This window comes from Penicillium concentricum (assembly GCF_028827145.1).
Source record: "Penicillium concentricum strain IBT 3081 chromosome Unknown utg000001l_segment0_segment0, whole genome shotgun sequence".
Lineage (NCBI taxonomy): Eukaryota > Fungi > Ascomycota > Eurotiomycetes > Eurotiales > Aspergillaceae > Penicillium > Penicillium concentricum.
In genome coordinates this window covers 2,458,242-2,473,906 of record NW_026622754.1, presented here as the reverse complement: position 1 = coordinate 2,473,906, position 15,665 = coordinate 2,458,242, and the positions used below count along the sequence as shown (strand labels likewise).

General features: G+C 47.9%; 7 protein-coding genes across 7 annotated transcripts; 3 read left to right on the top strand and 4 right to left on the bottom strand.

Moving 5' to 3' along the window:
- Positions 1 to 2,239: 2,239 nt before the first annotated feature.
- Positions 2,240 to 3,406, bottom strand: N7517_000929 (putative mitochondrial carrier protein (Rim2); the record flags this gene model as incomplete). Its single annotated transcript, XM_056718659.1, has 3 exons — positions 2,240 to 2,446; positions 2,499 to 3,240; positions 3,291 to 3,406. 3 exons carry the CDS (start codon positions 3,404 to 3,406, stop codon positions 2,240 to 2,242), a joined length of 1,065 nt encoding a protein of 354 aa, XP_056582794.1.
- A 723-nt stretch (positions 3,407 to 4,129) lies between these two features.
- N7517_000928 (fungal specific transcription factor domain-containing protein) lies at positions 4,130 to 6,048 on the top strand (the record flags this gene model as incomplete). The annotated part of the gene is made up of 2 exons (XM_056718658.1): positions 4,130 to 4,176; positions 4,230 to 6,048. 2 exons carry the CDS (start codon positions 4,130 to 4,132, stop codon positions 6,046 to 6,048), a joined length of 1,866 nt encoding a protein of 621 aa, XP_056582793.1.
- A 43-nt stretch (positions 6,049 to 6,091) lies between these two features.
- On the bottom strand, positions 6,092 to 7,031 carry N7517_000927 (alpha/beta hydrolase; the record flags this gene model as incomplete). The annotated part of the gene is made up of 2 exons (XM_056718657.1): positions 6,092 to 6,720; positions 6,782 to 7,031. 2 exons carry the CDS (start codon positions 7,029 to 7,031, stop codon positions 6,092 to 6,094), a joined length of 879 nt encoding a protein of 292 aa, XP_056582792.1.
- A 779-nt stretch (positions 7,032 to 7,810) lies between these two features.
- Positions 7,811 to 8,905, top strand: N7517_000926 (uncharacterized protein; the record flags this gene model as incomplete). Its single annotated transcript, XM_056718656.1, has 2 exons — positions 7,811 to 8,212; positions 8,273 to 8,905. 2 exons carry the CDS (start codon positions 7,811 to 7,813, stop codon positions 8,903 to 8,905), a joined length of 1,035 nt encoding a protein of 344 aa, XP_056582791.1.
- Positions 8,906 to 9,001: 96 nt separating this feature from the next.
- N7517_000925 (cytochrome P450) lies at positions 9,002 to 10,390 on the bottom strand (the record flags this gene model as incomplete). Its single annotated transcript, XM_056718655.1, has 2 exons — positions 9,002 to 9,370; positions 9,425 to 10,390. The coding sequence occupies 2 exons, from the start codon at positions 10,388 to 10,390 to the stop codon at positions 9,002 to 9,004; spliced, it is 1,335 nt and encodes a 444-aa protein (XP_056582790.1).
- A 486-nt stretch (positions 10,391 to 10,876) lies between these two features.
- N7517_000924 (alpha/beta hydrolase) lies at positions 10,877 to 11,777 on the top strand (the record flags this gene model as incomplete). Its single annotated transcript, XM_056718654.1, has 2 exons — positions 10,877 to 11,678; positions 11,743 to 11,777. The coding sequence occupies 2 exons, from the start codon at positions 10,877 to 10,879 to the stop codon at positions 11,775 to 11,777; spliced, it is 837 nt and encodes a 278-aa protein (XP_056582789.1).
- Positions 11,778 to 13,075: 1,298 nt separating this feature from the next.
- N7517_000923 (uncharacterized protein) lies at positions 13,076 to 14,681 on the bottom strand (the record flags this gene model as incomplete). Its single annotated transcript, XM_056718653.1, has 3 exons — positions 13,076 to 13,103; positions 13,158 to 14,388; positions 14,447 to 14,681. The coding sequence occupies 3 exons, from the start codon at positions 14,679 to 14,681 to the stop codon at positions 13,076 to 13,078; spliced, it is 1,494 nt and encodes a 497-aa protein (XP_056582788.1).
- Between the last annotated feature and the right edge of the window lie 984 nt (positions 14,682 to 15,665).

Here is a 15,665-nt window from a genome sequence, read left to right as displayed (position 1 = left end):
TTCAAATCCTTGAGAACTTCTCGACAGCCCTCTAAGATTATCTGGGACGTCCTCCCCCTGTTGCTTATTTAACCCATCGGCGGGGATGTCATGAATGTCATGAACGACGGTCCACACTCGTTTGACCCTATTTTTATTGCATATATCAGTATCATTTATTTCACAGATTTGTATATGGCTGTAGTGATTTATGATCATACTCCTCGGAGATTGTCTTGAACTGTTTAGGTGCTTGGGAGAAGCATTTCTTGAGGTCGTCAGCGAGCTTCAAGATTGCCAAAAGATCTCCGACGCTGTAACCGAAGCTCATCTTCTGTACGAAAACACAATATATGAGCCTTGTAGTCGAGGGAAATGTATTAAATGGGATACAATAAACCACATTCCATTGACTGATCAGGGAGGGGAAGTCAATCGTTGTAGCCTATGGCAGCAGCGTAGATGAAAATATTTTACTCACCTCGGCGTGCGGCCCAACCACAACAGACACATGTACGGTTGGGCCTCACGCATAGGTCTAATGCAATATCTGGCTGCTTCCGAGCTCCTGCCATTCCTACTTGAGGACCTGTCTTCGGATCGACACCCCCACCACCCGATTAGTAACACCGTCAAGGCGGCTCCGGGGGTGTTACAGAGAAGAGAGGACGGGGAGCCGCTTTATAGCGTAAATGAACAATCTAGATAGACGTGTGTGCTATAGGGATAATAGAACCAAACAAGGGCCGAGAGCATAATGCAACAAAAGTATCTATAGCGTAGGCCAATGAGAGGGAATAAAGAGAGGAAAATGCTGAGAACACAGAGTCAGAGTAGCTGGCTGAGAGTAGCCAGTAAAGCAATTTGCTAAAGGTCAGCCGGGTGGTGCGCGTGTCCAATTTTAGACTTTCAGCTTGTTTGTCGCCGAGGTGGAACGAGGCTGCACCCTGGTCTATCCCATCACCCCAGGTGTGAGATTCTTATGTGTCTGATAGGATGGTGTTTGATTGCGTGGCGCAAAGGTTATAATCTGATTCTCATTGAGATAGTGAGTCTCCATGCTTGAGGTTGTGAGTGCAAGTGCAGAGTCGTAATAATGACCGACAGGACATTGCAATATCTGGAGAGCAATTATGATAAAAGGTCAACCATCATGATAGTAGTGTGCTGAGCAAGGAAAGAGGAACCCAAAACAAGTTTGCCAGACACAACCAAACACCTCGTGCCTAAGGGCAACAGTCAATAAAACCAAGTAGTGGAGTCATCGGGCTATCAGGTTGTCATTTCTGGGAGTGATATGACATTTGTACTAGCAGCTCCTAGTCAGCATAACTCACCTGAAAATCTGACGAGATTTGCGCGAAACAAAACGCCTTTTCGAGGGAATTGTGACCCTGATTTTTGCTTCGAGGTGACAAGGAGCAATCATTTGCCCTAGATGATATTTAGTCACATCTAATTGAAATTGACACCACACTTTTGTAAGCCTTGAGAGATTTGCGAAATTGATCTGCTATAGTTATGAGCCCCAAATCTACCTACCTAATTAGGCTTAGTCCACGATATTACGCCCCTACCGAGATATTGTTGGAGCATACAGACCGGCATACCGGGGATTTAATTAATCCAGGTTGTGCAGTAATTTTGAATTAGTAATCCGTAATCCATATAAATTGCTAGGAGAAGGGATACTGAAATACAGAGATTTTAACACCATTGATTGGACCCATACATTTCACGATACCAGTGTAATCGACAGATATACTACCGTCCACAGGATTCCTATAATTCTATTGGCTCTGGAAAGCTATTCCGCCTTCAAATGTGATATTCTGCCGGTTTTAAACCCCTGGAATGACTGGAATGAGATTAAATAATGCAAAAATGAGTTTGTATCTAAAACAACAAATTTAGCTGGTTTGTAAAACTTGGTTTAGATGAATCTCTCCGCCAATCCATGATCGAATGGATCGAGCGTTTTAGTGTGCATGAATACGGCAAGATATATATTGCCATGAGGAAACCACATGGATGGATGGATATATGTACACAATCACTTCCGCGCGTTAATTCCGACATGATATGCTACAGTCACACCTATAAAATGAAATATTTTGAAGCAGCAACCTTGGAATGAAAGATGAGATTATGTAATTGAGATGAGCCACGCCAAATATAATACAAGAATGTCTAGTGATCTCCCCGCCTAAAAAACAAAAAGAACCAGATCTATAGATAGTGTACAAAGTCGTGCCTTAAGCTAAGCACCGGTGATTCTCAGAACAAATTCATATACGCCAAGCGTAATGATAGCTGAAGGCAAAGAGCGGAGCATATGAGGAGCTAGGCCTCCATACAGACCAGCCATACCTTCTTCTTTGGCGATGGTACGGAAGCACTGCAACAGGCCTGTGTATTTGGCCTGGCCACGCTCCATAGGTGCCTGACGCAATCGTGTTCGGATAACCTAGAAATGTGAGTGAGTGTGAGACCAAGACAATTGCCTCGAAATGACTTACCTCATGAGGATATGTGATTAGACCTGCGACAAGCTTAGCGGAAGACGCGGCACCACTCGTACTGACCCAATGGGAAACTTCGTCCCAGAAGGGAGTCCTTGGCTTTCCCTCGGTAGCTTCTAATGACCGGTGGAGTCTAGTTTTCAACTGCTCATAGAGCACCAAGTGTAGAGCCGTTTCAATGGAGCCGAGATAGCTTGCGCTCAATCCTCTGTAAAAGCCACCCAGTCCCTCATTTCGCATGACTTGTCGGATGCAATCTATGCTATTGCGATATCGTCGAGTCGAAGGACCACCGGCGTGTGTTTGTGTTTTGTCAAGTTGCAGCCTTGTTTTGACAAGCCATATTGGATTTGTTGCTGTAGAGGTTGCGAGTCCTGCGCAGATTGCAGCTTGAGCATGGACTATAGCAGAATCTTCGGTGTGTCCCATGAGCTGAGCTCCGACACGCTTGCAATTGCCGTATACATAAAACTTGATTGCGGTCGCCGGGACTACACCTGCCATGCTTGGACCGAGACCCCGAAAGAAAGCTCGCCAGCCTTCAGCACGATAGATGGAGCTGATAATCCGCAGCGTTTTATGATTTGATCGTTGAAGAGGTCGTGATGTTTGAGGATGCTGGCTTGATTGGGGGGAGGCGTTGGTGCCCCTATTCGGTGTTTGGTAAAAGTCGGACTGGAGACGTGTTCGCAAGACATCAAGAGGAGAAGTCACTATCGCAGTAGCCATTCCGCCGCTCCTAGATGGATGTCAGAAGAATCAAGATGGTACCAGCCAGAAAAGACATACGCGCCTGCAAGAAGGTGCACCCATGAGCTAACGGTCTTTTTTTCCGCAAAAGGAACAGAGACAGTCTGTTTCCCTCCATCTGTATGGTCAGACCGAGCCTGAGTATTTCCCTCCATAATTGCGTTGTAGCTTGATGGAGATGGGGTCGCGAAGGGCGGCCTGGTCTCGACACTTTTTTTCGGCGATATGCTTTTCCGCGATCGACGATCCCGGCCCCAGATCACGTGTACATCTTAATCATCACGTGGGTAATACCCTATCGTCGATAATCAATTATTCGCCTTGGTGCCTCAACTGCCAGGTCATCTGACCGCCTCAGTTAACTAACAAATTTTGGAACTTCCTAGTTAGGTACATAGTGTAGGCTAGTATTACCCTCAATTTTACTCTGTGTCTATAATATTCTCTCCCGTTTCTCTTCCACTAGATCAACCACGTGTCGCAAACTTACGTACTGTATTATTGTAGTCCCGGAAGAGCATCAAATTCGACAAAATCCACGCGGTATGGCCCTTCCCGTCAAGATCTACTGCCTCTCTCCTCTCTTATTTACGATTGTCACCGCGCCAAGACTAATCTGAATCAGTGCCGAGATGGTTCCATCAGAACATTATAGACCTCACAAAAGGAAGAGAATTGTCATCTCTTGTACAGAATGCCACCGGCGCAAGCAAAAAGTAAGGACCCCAACGAAAGCGCTAAAGAAAGCTAATAAAGATTGAATAGTGTGACCGCCAGTATCCATGCTGCAACTGTATTAAGCGAGAAAAGCAGGTATTTAAATTTCTAGACGCGATGTTGCTTTTAGTCTGATTAGCGACCGCAGGATCTTTGCCATTATGATGCTGTACCGAAGAGCCGCCAACCCGCTCAAATTAGTCATGGTGTGAGTCTTGACTCCGAGATAAGCAATACGGTGCATCTGTACCCACCTGCTAGACCGGGCCATGAGTGGACTAGCGAGTTTCAGGGCAAGATCAGAGATTTTGGATACTCCAGCCACGGCAATCACAACTCCATGAGCTTATTACGGACAGCAGAGCTATATGGAGGTCAGGATGCCAGCATGATTAGTTCCTCTATCACAAACCAGCCCCAGTTCCTAGGCGATGCAGACCGCAAGTACAGAGAATTAGTCCGCCAGCTGCCCTCGCAGGCCTGTATCGAGATCTTGATCCAAACCTTCTTTTCCGATATAAATTGGCAGTATGACCCGCTTGACGAGGAATCATTCAGAGAAGACTTAGACAGATGGGGAAATATCTCATACTCTGACCTTCAAGGTGGCTTTGGAAGGCTGACGCCGGGTACCATTGTGTTTCCGGCATTACTCTTTCAAGTCCTCGCACAGGCGCTTCTTTTTCACCCTCCTCATGACGACATGATCAATTCTCTCATCATCATCGCTGACATGACCTTCCATGATCTTGCGGCTGAATATAGCGATGCGGGTGCTGAGCTACTCGCAGTTCTTGGGAAAAAGGATATCACACTCACCACGGTCCAAGCAGGTTTGCTACGTGCCTCATTTCTGAAAAGTAGTGGCAAGGTCGTTGAAGCTTGGCATGCACTTGGGGCAACAATCCGCGATGCACAGGAAATTGGTCTACATACTGGACGAATTATGGCTGGATATTCTCCAGTTGGGCCCAGTCAAGATAGGCAAAATATCAGTCTCGTTGGTCACAAAATTTGGGTGGTCTTGCATATTTGGGACGTCCACATGGCTGTCGTTCTCGGTCGACCGATTACCACCGATCTCCAAATAGATCGCTTCGCTCGCACTATAGAGGATGACGAAAGGCGGCGAGAATTATTCTCGCATTGGCAAACTGAAACTGACCTCCCCCGACCATTTGACATTATCCTCGCTGGATTTAATGTGGCTTATCGATACTTCAAGGACATCCACCAACTGGAACATAACGGTGCCACCCTCCAAGACTACCCCACGGTCGAACGTATCCACACTGCAATCAACATGAATTCCGAACTTTTACCCTCTTGGTGTCGGCTCGAGAACCCAGATACGAAGTTTGATCGACTGCCGGGGTGTCAATGGCTACCTGTGGCCAGAGAGACACTGTCCTCGCTCATTCACCTTGTTCTTCTCGCACTTCATAGAACATACATATTCTCTGTTGCCAACAGTCGGACTGAAGCCATCAAAGCTGGGATATGCATTCTTCGTGCCCAGGAACGACTATTTGAACAGTCACAGCCGCACCAATGCAAGGTGTTCAATCCAGTCTACGCCTCTTTCGATGCGATTGTTCTCCTCGCAGCGCTCTGCCTTGTCTTTCCGAATGAGGATCACGAACGACGAGCAGAGTGTATCCACATTGTTGAAAGGGGGATGCAAAGACTGGGCATTATTGGTCAATCTAATTCCATGGCAAAGTCAGCACACGGCGTTGTCTGCAGCTTGTACCGTCGCCTAAGCCATCGGCTCGACATCCCCGAAAATTCCGAGGAAGATAGAGCATCGTTAAGCAAACCAGAATGGATACCTCCTAACAGCGACACTGGTGTCTATTATGGGGCACCGTCGGAACTCTCATTTGGCGCCGTTCTACCTCCGCGTCCAATCCATGACTTGTTCTATGATCACATTTCAAGTACAACAATTCCCTTCATGACTACACCGAATAGTTTGCCTTTTGACCCACTTACTATGAGCGTTACAAATAGTTGGAATTTCGAAGGGGCATTCTCAGACGCCAGCTTTTGGAATTTGATGAACCAGCCTAATAATTGAAGATCTACCTATCGCGAGTTGCATTCTATTCAATGTCCGCAAACTAGGCCGCAATGTCCCCGACATTGCGATCAACACAATCCGGCTGGTCATAGTGCTGGAAATGGGAAACCTCGTTGTTCCAGATCAACTTCTTTCGACTGGTGGGAATTGACTCGTAATGGCGCTTAGCAGCAGCCGCATTCATACAGTTGTCACCATGAATTATCAGCGCTGGCTTGTTCAGCTTCGCCACACCAGGAACGGTGGTATATCTAAAGTGGTCCAGGTCACTCATCACCGCGTATCGGTTCTCGAATCCCTTCAGTGTCCACGGCCCATACCACGACCAAACGACTGGTCCCGGAAGGCCGGCCAGTGACCCAGTATCAGGGCCAGCGGGCTTCGGATCAACCAGCGGCTGATACACCACTTCCCCAGTCTTGTCGTACAATTCGCGGGCTTTTTGAGCTCGCCCAAGTCGTGCTTTGTACAGGGCTTCTCCCTGTTCGGGGGTCGGCATTTTCATTGCCGCGATATCTGCCCCAGGCGTCCATGCAACACACCCAGCGCAGATCATGTAGATGTCGGTTTCATGGTCCCGGTAGTATCCCGAGACTGAGGCCACACCTGCGCTCCGTCCATCGTAGGATGCCACATCTAGGGATTCGGGGCCGCCCTGGCAGATACTGACTAAGAAGAACCGGGATAGATTAACATCCCCGCGTGTCGATAGGTAGTCAAGTCCTGCGACCATGTCGTCGGGGTTGGCCGGTGCTTTCGCTAACAGTGCGGGGGTCGAAGATCAACGCTGCGTAGCCTTCATCTGCGAGGCGAGTGGCGTATTGCAGCGGCGCTTGTTCTTTCACAAAAGAATATGGGCCGGTGATCACGACACTGGGTGGATTCGTGACATTTGTCGGACGAAAGTGGATTCCACTGACGGTCTCACCGTGAGAAAGATATGTGATCTTTTCGGTCGTGTACTGACCGTGGGAAGGCATTTCGAACTCTTTTCAATGAGGCTTGATTATAGAGGATAAGAAGATCTTGATGTTCTTAAGGGTTGAATCTATCCGGGTCTAAATAATACAAGTCATCGGCGTTATGCCGCAGCTACGACGGCTATGGGCCTCTCTGATGACTCACCGTAAGTGTCACCATGCATGTCACCTATGATATATTCGATTGAATGGATATCTCAATCTTCATTCTCCGTAATGTTTCTATGTTGTATCTCCTTTTTCATACATCGCACATGTCCAATTATCGCCGATAAAAGCGGGTCGGGTTGAAGCTTAACACCGATAGACCAATCAAAGGCACATTCACTGTGGATACCATACAAAGTTGACCTGATCAGTTCAAAAGAGAGATCCAACCCTAACTTTGATGCATCTAGGCCAGATATTGTAACATATATATACGACATACAAGCATTATACTGACCTTTTCCTACGCCTCAATCAATAACAATTACAGATCTACTGACATTTGGCTTTTGTGCCTCCAAAAAAACAGTTTAAGCCGTTTTTAGGCCAGACCTCATGCATGTCTCATTTCCTAATTGGTAAGCCCCAAGGTGTAACAAGTTCGATCCGATTGGGCAGTCCCCATATTACCTCACCAATGACCTTTATTTATTGCAGCACAGACACGCGTCCGACGCCCCTGGATAATACGGAAAAGTTGTGTATAAGACCCCAACCTACTCCTGCCTAAACCTTTTGACATTCAAACTTGAGTTATTCACACTCTACTCATTATTGTCACCTGGTCCGCCATGTCGATGGTTTCCAAGGTCCCTTTTCAGCTCTCGGGTCGGTATGCCGAGCGTAATCGGTGGGAAGTTCTCAACGGCCCGGGCGACTCACGAGTAACGGGAAGTCAAATCATCCAAGATGAAGGTCTAACTGACCAATGGGGCGACAAGGTCATCCTGGTTACCGGCGTTTCTTCTGGAATTGGCGTTGACACTGTGCGCGTCTTGGCATCTACGGGAGCAACTATCTTTGGCACAGCCCGGAATCTTCCAAAGGCGAAGGAGGCCCTGGCTGAGGTGCTCGATACTGGGCGTTTGAAGCTTCTTTTCATGGACCAGACAGACCTCTCGAGTATTCGGGCATGTGCTGAGGAGTTTCTGAAAGAGAGCTCCAAACTCAATATTCTTATCAACAACGCGGCGGTAAGCTAATTGAAAACAAAGTCCTCATAAGAACCTCAGCTCACTATTGAATGGTTATAGGTGATGAACACCCCGGAGGGTCTTACCAAAGATGGCTTCGAGCTACAGTTTGGAACAAATCACCTGTCGCATTTCCTGCTCTTCTACCTATTGAAAGATACCCTAGTGGAAACCGCACGTTCAACGCCCACGTTCCATTCCCGTGTTATCAACGTCTCCTCGTCGGGCCACCGTTACAGTCCTATTAATCTGGACAATGTCAACTTCGAAGGGAACTACAATGGTTGGCTTGCTTACGGGGCTAGTAAGACAGCCAATATATATATGGCCACCCAAATCGAGCGCTTGTATGGATCACAAGGACTTCATAGCTATAGCTTACATCCTGGGGCCTTCATGAGTCCCAACCTCCAGAAACACTCCCAGGATGAAATGCGCGCAGTGATGCAGGACAAACGCGCGCTAGCCTATTTATCCAGTCTCGAACAGGCCTGTGCAACGACCATCTATGGCTCTGTCTCGAGTGAACTGGAAGGGAAAGGCGGATTGTACTTGGAGGGAGCATCCATAGCAGCTCTTCCAACTCCTTCGGATGGGGATGCACTTGAATATGGATACGGTAGTTGGGCATTTGACGAGACAAAGGAAACGGAGTTGTGGAAGCTTAGCAAATCTTGGGTAGGAGTAGAGTAAATGCGGAGATTTAATCACGTGAATATATATATTTGAGCGGAGTGCTCAAAACAAATGTTATCCAGTTATTCTCTTGGACTGTTGATTGAAAACAAACTACTTCTCATGAGCTGTTCGCCATATTTCTTTCTCGCTCATCTTTAGCTTACATATCAACGGAGGCTTCTCCCATAATAAGTAAGAACGCTGCTGGTGCCATTTCCCGCTCTTCTCATGAAGTTCCAAGTCAAAACTCCAAAGCACCCGTGCAAGAATCACTCGTAACTCGCTATATGCCAGTTCTCTCCCAATGCAGTTCCTTGGTCCCACTGAGAATGGTTGTAGGACGTCCCGATTATCGTTATAGAAAGGCGAGGATCGATTGTCTCTGGCATTCTCTAGCCAACGCTCGGGTATGAACTGATCTGGGGCATAAAAGTTCAAGGCTGACCGGTATGCGGCATATTGATGGACCGAGACTTTTGTCTGCTAAACATCAGCTTTTGTTCGATCGAAAAAGAAATGACATTCGTTGCTTACATTTGGGGGCATGAAGTAGCCCGAAATTCGAGTTGATTCAGGTCCAAGCGTCATCCGCTGCTGTCCAGAGGGAGCCGGCGGATACATTCGGAATGCCTCCTTGAGACACGCGAGCATGTATGTCAAATTTGCGGTGCTTGAGATGGTGATATCATGCTCAGTTTGTATCGCAGATCTTACTTCCCGAGTGACTCTTTCCATGGCGTGCGGCGTTTGCAGCAGCCAGTAAGTGACCCCAGAAAGTAAAGTAGCCGTCGTCTCACTACCAGCAATAACCAAAACGTTAGAGTTAGCTTCTAACTCCTTGTTGGTGATCTCTTTGCTTGGTTCTCCGCGTTGCCGCAACATGCTGCCAATGAAGTCTGTGAATTCTCTGGGACTTGAAATCTGGAGACGTTTCTGCACAGTGGATCTGCTAAATTCGATTTGTCTTTGCCGTGCATTCATCAGGCGGTTTGAGCTGAAAAGGGACAATATCCCGAACGGAAGCGGATAGGCATCTTTGAATTGCACAAGGGACATGCCGCGGATAGCCTGAAAAATGGTCGAAACCCAGTCATGATACTCAGATGATTCTAGTCCTCCAAATGGCTCACCGAAAGCGAGATCTCCAAGTATGTCAAATGTAGTCAGGTTGTACCATTTTACCATGTCGACTTCCTGGACGGATGAGGCGGCAAGGACTTTCAGTTTTGCTATCAAGAGATCCACATACTTGGTAATTATGGGTTCCTGGGATTGCAGGCCTTTCGCAGAAAAGGCATGTGCCAAGGACCTGCGAAGACGACTATGATCTGCATTGTTGGCGCTAACAATGTCAGACGGGTTACTCGTCGAATGCAAGACTTTTGGTAGTTGTTGATGGCTATGACCATATATGTTTTTCCATGCCCGAGCAGTGATGAAAGAGACTTCGTTTGGGCCAAAGCGAACGACTTCACCGTATTTTCCGTGGAAATCTCGCATTTTGATATCTAATTGACCTCGGGAAAGGACGATAAAGCGGATGATAGGAAATGCAATCCACATTTTAGGACCAGGGAGGTTGCAAAGTGGATGAAAGTAGACGGTCCAGATGATTTTTGAGGAAAAGAAGGAAATGAGTATAGCGAGCAGGAAAAGGGACAACATGATTTAGACGATTTTCTTCCTTTTAAAGGACTAAAGATTGTCAATCGCAACAGCTAGCTCACAGAAGGCAGTGTGTCTCAAAATGCGAAATTTATGTATGAAGATATATAAGTTTCCAACAGCAATTTATATAAGAATTTATATAAGAATAAGATCCCATTCCGATATGATAGAATGCTCGTTCCTAGAGCCTGTTTTGTGGAGAACGGAGCCGCCCCTGGCATCGGATCCGATCGGAGCCGCCTGAGCCGCATTCATGGATATATCCTGCAGAAATAAAGCATTTGCCTCTGGGAGTATCACTATCACCTATAATCTGAGATGTCCAATCCACCAACGCTAGTTTTCATACCTGGCTCCTGGCATAAACCTATATGCTACAATGAGGTCACCAAGCTCCTCCAAGGCCATAAGTTGAAATGCATCACGGTAACTTTGCCTTCGACGACGGGAAACCCAGCTGCGACCTTCAAAGATGATCTCGATGCTGCACGCGAAGCTATTTTGACGGAGACAACCGACCGACGCAATGTCGTTGTCATTGCGCACTCCTATGGCGGCATGGTGGGCAATAGTGCTATCAAGGGTCTCACGAAGCCACAAGACTTCACCGAAAGCCAAAATCAAGCTTCAACAACGGGCTACGTCATTGGTCTGATTCTCATAGCCTCTGGGTTTACGCTGAGTGGACTTTCCTTCATGGATCCCTTTTTCGGCCATCCCCCTCCTTCCTGGCGGGTCAATGACGTGACCGGATATGCCGAACTTGTTGCTCCTCCACGTGAGCTCTTCTATCACGACTTGCCCGCAGACGAGGCGGAATTTTGGGTTTCGCAACTTACTACCCAAAGCCTCAAAGCATTGTTCGAGGGCGGGGAATACACATACGCCGGTTGGAAGGATGTACCTGTTTGGTATATTGGCACCGTCGAGGATCGGGGCTTGCCGGTGATTGTACAACGCATACAGGTGGGCATGGCAAGGGAAATGGGTGGTAGCGTGGAACATAGGGAGCTTCAGACGAGCCATTCGCCGTTTCTGAGTCAACCAGAAGTGACAGTCAAGATTATGTTAGAGGCCGTTGAGGTGCTTACGGGGAAGCTTGACAGAAATGGATCTACGAGTGGCCATAGCGATGCGATAGTAGTCCCGACGGCCAGAATCTTGCAACCTTTTACGTGGTTCAGATTTGGACTCCCGCTGGCTTTTGGTCGCCTGGTAGGAAGGTGTATACTTTTATTTACCTGGGGGAGGAGGTTGTGGAGGCCCAGGATCCATTAATGTCTTTTTATTATTAGCTCAATGGAGGTTCGTCAACAATATTCAAGTAATTTTGTTGTTTTAAAAATTTGCAGCAAAGTTCTTTTTTTTTTTTTTCAGTTCATTCGTTCTACTCACATGGCATCGGAGGTCGAAAAGCATACCGACTTTCAGTCTCTAGGCCCAACTCCTTTGTTGTAGCTCTTCTTATTGCAGAAGGGTTGGCGTTGAAGATGGTTATTTATTTGCCGGCACAAGTGGTCCCGAAGGGAGATTCGGGCCTAATATATATCGCTGCAGCCACAAACAGATGTTCTGTTTGTTGCTATGATCTTTTGACCTAGTTAAGGCTGACGCAGGATTACACACCTATTGGCCAACAGTTACATGACTTAGTACCTTACTGCTTGGTGCTTGAGGCCCGGGGTTTTGGCCTAGCGGCAAAATAATCAAGTCGATTTGGGAGGCGGTTATACTGAAGGTTGGGTTGAGAAGGAGAAGTCTAACTCGACCGAGGGAGATATCCAGGGAATTGAAAATATTAAGCGGTACCTTTTTGGATGAATACTAGATGACTACTATCGTTCTGAGCTCATACTGTTTACTGTTAGTTACAATCTCTTGTGCATTCTTTTACAAGAAATCGAGAACCTCGCTATGCTTTCTGACTTCTAAAAAGTGATGCCCGGCACTTGGCACTGTTTCGAGTATTAGGCTATAAATTTGTCGTTTAGTGTTACGTGACTAACAATATAATTACTTCGAACTGGCAGCTACTCAAAGTATCATGATTCACAACGCTTCAATATCCTACAACGAGCAACCTGGCACTCTGTAATGAGTGGAGCTAAGATAGTTTTCAGTTTCAGACCTAAGTACTAGAGGTCCAAAGCGGCAGCCGCCATGTAACTCCTCAGTACCGCCTTATGAAAGCAAAGATAGGGCAATTTAAAGGAGTGAATTTAATGTACTAATATACAAGACGAAGGAATGTCGACACTCTGTGTATGTGTCAATTAAAAACAATATCAACCAGATATGGCAATGTTCTCAATCAACTATATCTGGCACTCAGTCCATTGAGAAACATTACTTCCCCATGGACCCCGTTTCAGTAGAATCAAATGGACAAAATATAGAAGAATGATCAGAAGAAGATAGCGTTCCAACGTGAAGCGTCAAAGGAAAAAAAAGGCATGATAAAGGCCCTAGATGTTTTTATGTTCAAGGTGGCAGATTACCAGTTTCACAAGTGGGAATTTAACAGGTAGTGATGTACAGACCGAGACTAGAGAGATCGTTAGCTGGGATCCAAGTAGAAAAACAAGAGAAAGGAACATACGGAGAGGGGTTGTAGTCCTCGAAGAAGTTAAGGTCGGTGCTACCAGAGTTCTCCATCTTGTAGGCGACCTTATCGCCGGCGGGGCAGGGGAAAGTGGAAACAACGTAAGAGTTGCCGGGGGAGACGGTGATGTCGCCGAGGTCCTGGGAGACGGAAGGCATGTTGTTGAAGGTGGTAGACTCCTCGACAGCGGAAGAGAGCTTAGCAAAGTCGATCTTGCCGTCACCGCTGAAGCTGTAGGAGGAGGTCTCGAGATCCTGGAGCTCAGGGAAGAGGAAGACGAGGCTGCAAGTCTTACCCTCATCGGACGAGGGAATGTCGAAGTTGAACGCGCTGGAGATGGTGGAGCTCACAGTGCCATTGTAGGAAGTGCCAGCCGCAGTGTCGGGCGAGGAAGAGTCAACTGGGACAATCAGGTGGGGGTACTCATAGCTGCCGGAGGTGAGGGTGGTGGGGCAGGAGCCACTGGAGGACTCAGTAGCGGAAGGAGTGGAAGAGACAGAGCTGGCGGGGACAGATGCGCTGCCGGAACCGCTGGGCTGCGAACCACCGCCGGAGGGAGCGGGAGCGGTAGCCGACTCAGAGAGCTGGGGTCCAGAGGGAGCAGGGACAGAGCCGGTAGGTTGCGAGCCGCTGTCGCTACCGCCGCCGGAGGGAGCAGGCATGGTAGCGGAAGGGGAGGGCTGCTCGCCGGAATCGCCACCGCCAACAGGGGCAGTGGCGGAGCAGCTGCAGTCGGTGACAGTAATAGTGTTCACGACAGTGATGGGAGAGCCGGAGAGAGGAGACTCAGAGGGGGCCGAGGGAGCGGGGGCAGAAGAGCCAGAGCCAGATCCGGATCCCTCACCAGAGCCGGAACCAGGAGTGGACTGAGACACGGCAGCAGAGCTAGTAGGGGTGGACTGGGTAACAGGAGCAGACGAGACAGGAGCAGAGGGGGTTGACTGAGCGCTGGAGGATCCGAAAGAAGAGGGAACAGCGCTGGCAGATGACGACGAGCCGCCAGAACCTGAGCCGGAGCTCGAGCAGGAGTCGGCAGTCAACTCGACGTTCACGCAACCGGTGACATCGGACTCGTTGGGGGTGGTGTAGACGTTCAGACCACCGTTCTGGCCTGTGGCACAGGCGACAAAGTCCTTGCTACCGTGGTACTCGAGCTCACCGTTAGGGCCGAGAGAGAAGCCGGGAGTGGGAGCAGCACCCTCGTCACACTGGAACTGGGTAGTGGGGGCTATTACACAGTTAGATGTGCCTTGTATGTGATATAAGTGTTTAATATGGTCACTTACGGGTGAGAATACAGCCACGGCCCTCGGAGTCAGTGATAGCACCCTTGGAATCGATGCAGTACTGGGCGGGGGACAGGCTATCATCGCCAATGCGGTTCTGGCCATCGCTCAGCTGGCCAAGCTGGCCGGAGGTACCACCAGAAGAAGTGAGGTGGAAGCAGCAGCTGTCACTGCGGCCAACGAGGGCGTTGGTGCCAGCAGCGAAGGCAGCGATAGTGATGATGTTCTTCATCATGATTGCTGTTCAGCGGATTTGTAGGGATTGGTCAGTTAGCGAATGAAGACAATGCCCTTTAGAAGAAAACCGATTTAGTTTAAAATATCTTCAAACTTGAAATCTGCCAGTAGAGTTGCAGCAGATACGAATCTTTATAACATGCGTGAAATTAAAGCTCCGCAGTATGAATCAAGGAAATAAATATATGCTCCAGCAAGTACCGAAATTCCCCAAGCCAAAAACAAATAACCAAAATAGAAACCGCGTGCTGTCAGGCATTCTAGCATCATCCGTGGATGAGACCCAGTGGAACAATGCCCCAGTATCGGACGGTTGAATATTGCAGGTCCGAACCAGCCGGCAGTGACGTAGCAGACGCCCATTGAACAGAAATCCATTTCATCGAATTGTGGAGTAAAGACCATGCTCCACTTACAAACCAGAATTGGATATGGACAATGATTACTGGCCGAGACTGAGGATGTGGACCCTTGCTCAAGACCTCTTTGAACCTGCAATCCATGGTGCAGGTTAGCGATTATTGGAGGTGGCAAATCACCTCTTCCATGGATCATCCCCTAATTGCTTTCTCCGAGAGGATCAGATCGTTCTGCCCTCGGATGGAACGGATGAAGTTATACTTCTTCCACAAAGGACCATGGGACTTCGCAACTCTGATTGAATACCATTGTTACTAGGCGGGAGTATACAAAATGAGGTACCTAGGTACTGTCCAGATTTTGGACAGAAATAGCGAAGCTTAAACTCGGTTATGCTTGGTATACCGCAGTGCCGCCGACTTCCAGACAAGGGAAAAGAAGTCGCTAAATGAAGGCCTTAGAAGGGATAACCACATTAGTAACAAAGGCCAATCTTGAAAAAGGCCTGCCTCTCGTAGAATTACACTAAGATATTGATGGTTGCTATAGTGGAGTGTGATATGGCAACGGTGGTCGTAAGCCTTATGAATCACATCTAATTGGGGACAACAAGTATATGACC